The sequence below is a fragment of the Hylaeus volcanicus genome, unplaced genomic scaffold, assembly GCF_026283585.1.
Source record: "Hylaeus volcanicus isolate JK05 unplaced genomic scaffold, UHH_iyHylVolc1.0_haploid 8315, whole genome shotgun sequence".
Taxonomy (NCBI): Eukaryota; Metazoa; Arthropoda; class Insecta; order Hymenoptera; family Colletidae; genus Hylaeus; species Hylaeus volcanicus.
The window spans coordinates 1-3,703 of NW_026531908.1; the positions used below are offsets into that span (position 1 = coordinate 1).

At 32.4% G+C, this 3,703-nt stretch overlaps 1 protein-coding gene and 1 long non-coding RNA gene across 3 annotated transcripts; one reads left to right on the top strand and one right to left on the bottom strand.

Annotated features, from left to right (window-relative positions):
* Positions 1-613: 613 nt before the first annotated feature.
* LOC128882266 (uncharacterized) lies at positions 614-1,866 on the bottom strand. Its single transcript, XR_008458327.1, has 3 exons — positions 1,694-1,866; positions 1,437-1,637; positions 614-1,378 (listed from the first exon to the last, which is right to left on the bottom strand). It is a non-coding gene; the product is annotated as an uncharacterized LOC128882266 (long non-coding RNA).
* A 177-nt stretch (positions 1,867-2,043) lies between these two features.
* Positions 2,044-3,703, top strand: LOC128882265 (uncharacterized). Of its 2 annotated transcripts, none has more exons than XR_008458326.1 (9): positions 2,044-2,544; positions 2,600-2,677; positions 2,779-2,829; positions 2,901-2,966; positions 3,074-3,118; positions 3,199-3,249; positions 3,347-3,415; positions 3,463-3,542; positions 3,640-3,703. XR_008458326.1 is itself a non-coding variant. In XM_054133847.1 (9 exons), exons 1-9 carry the CDS (start codon positions 2,373-2,375, stop codon positions 3,641-3,643), a joined length of 588 nt encoding a protein of 195 aa, XP_053989822.1. In that variant the 5' UTR covers positions 2,045-2,372; the 3' UTR covers positions 3,644-3,703. The 2 variants fall into 2 exon arrangements, 1 of the variants encoding a protein (XP_053989822.1); XM_054133847.1 differs by having other exon boundaries at positions 2,045-2,544; positions 3,491-3,542.

Consider the following 3,703-nt stretch of genomic DNA (forward strand, 5'->3'; position numbering starts at 1 on the left):
CTTTCGGAGCTCATAATTCGGCTTCACAGCCTATCCCTCAGAGGGGACACTGAATGAAACGGAGAGTTTCGTCGTTGCCTAAGCGACTCATTAGTAGGATTCGGTTCCGGTCCATTGCTAGACCAGTTCCAGGCAGTAGACTAGGGCCCACTCCAAAGAATTGTTCCCATCTTTTAAGTCTTGGGTGCGGACTCCATCCATTTAACGTCGCCGGTGGTCGACACATTCATTTTTAAAGTCTTGAATGAAAGACTTCATCCATTTAACGTCTCCCATGGTCGACCCATTCATTTTTTAAGTCTTGAATGAAAGACTCCATTTATTTTAATGTCTCGGATAATTAAAAAAAAAAAAAAATTTACAGTTGTTTGTGCAATTGGTACCCGATTTATTATCAAGGTGAGCTACGGGATTATAGTAGAGTTTTTATTTGAAGTGTTTCTCCGTTTCAGAATTTATTCTCGTATTATATTTCTCATTGCAAATTCTTATCTCTGGATTATAAGTGCAAATAGTTTTACGACATTGTTTTTGAAAAGTAGTTCATTTAAATTTTCGTGTCAGTCACATCAATTCTAATTAATTTATATTTTAAATTTTGTCATTACTTCGACTCTTCTTTTGTTTGTCTGACGATTCAGTCTACTTCAAATTCGGTTTAATTCTCTTTTAATATACCGTTTGTTTAACTAGAAAAATAAAAAAAAAAAACTAATATCACTTTTTTTTTTTCATTTCTTCAAGCGAATCGTATTCTGTCCACTGTTTCATGAGCTTCATTACGTCTAGCGTCAGCCTGCACGTCACTCATTTCAAAACTTGCGCATTCTTCAACTGCTCCGGCATTACGGAAATCTACTTTATACAATAATAATACTAAAGTAGCTGGACTCTAAGACTTTCTGAAACTCCAATAAGAATAGATACATTGCTTTTCTTATTTAATTTTTCTTTTTTTTTTTTGCACGCGATGACTCATGTTGAATCGAAATATGCTCGGATGACCCTATGTCCGCTCTGTCTGTAGGCATTGCTATTATAGTACTTTTAGGAGTTGTTGCAGTTGTCTCTGATTCACACACGTTGAACGTCACTTTTTTGATTATTTAATTCACAACTATTGACGGATTTTTGACATTTAATTATAAAAAAATCACCCCTCTTGTAATTTGCGCGTTCTAATCCGCAAATGAATGTTTTATAATTTTGATATTGCTAAGCAGTCGGCAAAAACAGAACATTGATGTCATAAATATTTAAAGCTTACGCAAGTTGTGAGAATGACGGTCTTCAGTTACCGAAAGACTTCAGAATGTCTTTAATTTAAGGTTGAAAATTCATTATTGAATCACAATGAAAAATAGATTCATAGATATCCCTATCATCAGTTGATACCAAGATAAATTAGTAATGTTGCGTTTTCCTATTCCTAATACCTTGTAATTCAGTCGCCCAACCACTGTCTTGCAACAACGTGCAGGTTCAAATGTCTTGTAAAATTTTTTTCGGACTCTCTTCTCCATGAAAAGATTTCTGACTTTTCATAAATCTATCAACATTAACTATATCGCTTGACAAAGGGCTGAGTAATTTGAACGCACGGGAAAAGGTTTTATAATCTTTAAAGCTGTAGACCCCTAATCGAGCATGTTCAAAATACTTCTGCATACCTTTTATAAGTGAAATCACTTACAGTTCAACAATTCAGATAAAGAAGTTTGATACACTTCAACCGACTCAATATTGAAACCCCAAAAAATATGAATGACAGGGATGATTCCTGCAGGTGTGCTAAAATTGAGGTGCCTATCACCGAGATTATTAGGACATAATCTCAGGTTATTTTCTTTTTTTACAACTTCATTGGAACAATCAATTATAAAAATAAAACAAACGATATAAACTATAAAGCTTAATAAGAATGTAGTTGTTTTCATTTTTTTCTTTTATCTATTGAAAAAAAAATTTCGTAATAATGTCAAGTGTAGTATAGACACACGAGATAAATTACTTAAGGTTACGCTTATGAACATAATCTACATAATAATGTTTTACTTGTGGAAAGCATCTTTTAACTTATTTAATAACGTTTATGAACATGCTAATAAAATAACGAGGGAGAAACCAATTGAATTGAATTCTACGCTGATTATAGAACTTGCAAAAAAAAGGACTCTTTCTCCTGGAATAAAGAACTACAACATTAACCGTTGAAAATAAAACAGTAAAAAAAAAAACGGTGTAACAAAAAGGCCAAGCGCCGGTAAACTGCAAACATTACACGTCTTGGGATAGACGTGACATTCATAGCTTAAATTTGCCATTATAGCAAGTTATTTTAAAGTAAAATAAATAGTTATACAACTCTGACAATGCTATCAATCCGTCTGCTATCAGCCCTTGTTTTTTTATTTACCGTTTCGCTTAACTATAGTTCCGCTTTCGATTCCCCTACATTGCTAAGCAGTCCTGTACTAAAAGTGCTTAGTCTTTATTACGGCAAAAATAGAAAGGGTAAATGCGTCCGTTTTTACATCCCCAAAAGTAAGCCACATCGAACAATGAATAAGCTGGCTTAAAAAAAATATTACATGTACAGACGTGGCAAGAAGAGACATGAGTTCTCCTGCATTAATTCGCTACCGAAACAGAGTACCCTGCGTACCGGATATAAATTGTAAGGCAATGCCACACCCATAAATTCACTAAGAATTACTTTTGTTAAATTTTCAAAAATCGAATTGCAAGAAAGTTTTATTTAACACAATTTTTTTCTAGTACATTCTGGCGTGAGTCCACAAGAACAGTACGAAAAAATGTTGATCCAAGGTAAACACTGGAATGAATGTTATTTTTTTCACGAAATTAAAACTTCTAATTAATAAAAACTATTTTTTCAGTTAAGAAAGAAGAAAACCAGCCAGGCAAAAAAAAGAGGAGAAGAGAAAGAAACCGTATTAAACATGGTAAGGGTTTGTACTAAAATTAAAAATTTCTTTTCTTATCAACTGTTATTCATCTATTTTTGTTAAAATGTAATAGTTTTTGAATGTTAACGAATGATTCCTTTCAGAAAACGCTAAAAGGAAAGACAGGGAATGGGTTCGACAAAGAGAAAGTTCGTACTAGAGTAGAAATTGTCTAATGATATATTACTCATTACATCTATTTCTGTAAAATGCAAAAAAAATTTTTTAGTTGAAGCTGAGAAAATAAAAAAAGAAGCCGAAAGAGACTTGCTGATAACAAGTGTGTATTGGAATGAGTGCTGTCTAATGAATTAATGTTTAATACATCTATTTCTGTGAAAAGACAAAAGTTCTAAATGTCAATTTTTTTCTTTTAGTTTCTGAAGAAAAAAGAAAAGCGGACGAGAGACTACGTGAAGAAATGGAAAGCGTGTATCGGAATAGAAGTAAACCAAAATATTTTTAAATACACTAATTTTTGTTAAAATGCAAGCGCTCTAACTATTTTAAACATTCTTCAGTGGAGGAAGACAAAAAGAAAAAAAAAAAAAGGAAAGATCCTGAAGATATCATGTATGTATTAAATTGAAAGTTGGCAACTGAAATAATGTTTAATACATCAATTTCTGTTAAAATATAAAATCATTAAAAGATAAACATTATTTTTCAGATGAAAAAAAAAATCCCAATGAAGCACACAATACCAGCGCTGCAGAAAAAAATTAGTATCTGCG

Excerpts from the sequence above, each read along its gene's own strand:
- LOC128882265 (XM_054133847.1), top strand. The coding sequence starts at position 2,373 with ATGCTATCAATCCGTCTGCTATCAGCCCTTGTTTTTTTATTTACCGTT. Across the intron at positions 2,545-2,599 it reads CCGTTTTTACATCCCCAAAA|ACGTGGCAAGAAGAGACATG; the intron begins GTAAGCCACATC and ends TTACATGTACAG. Across the intron at positions 2,967-3,073 it reads AAGAAACCGTATTAAACATG|AAAACGCTAAAAGGAAAGAC; the intron begins GTAAGGGTTTGT and ends GATTCCTTTCAG.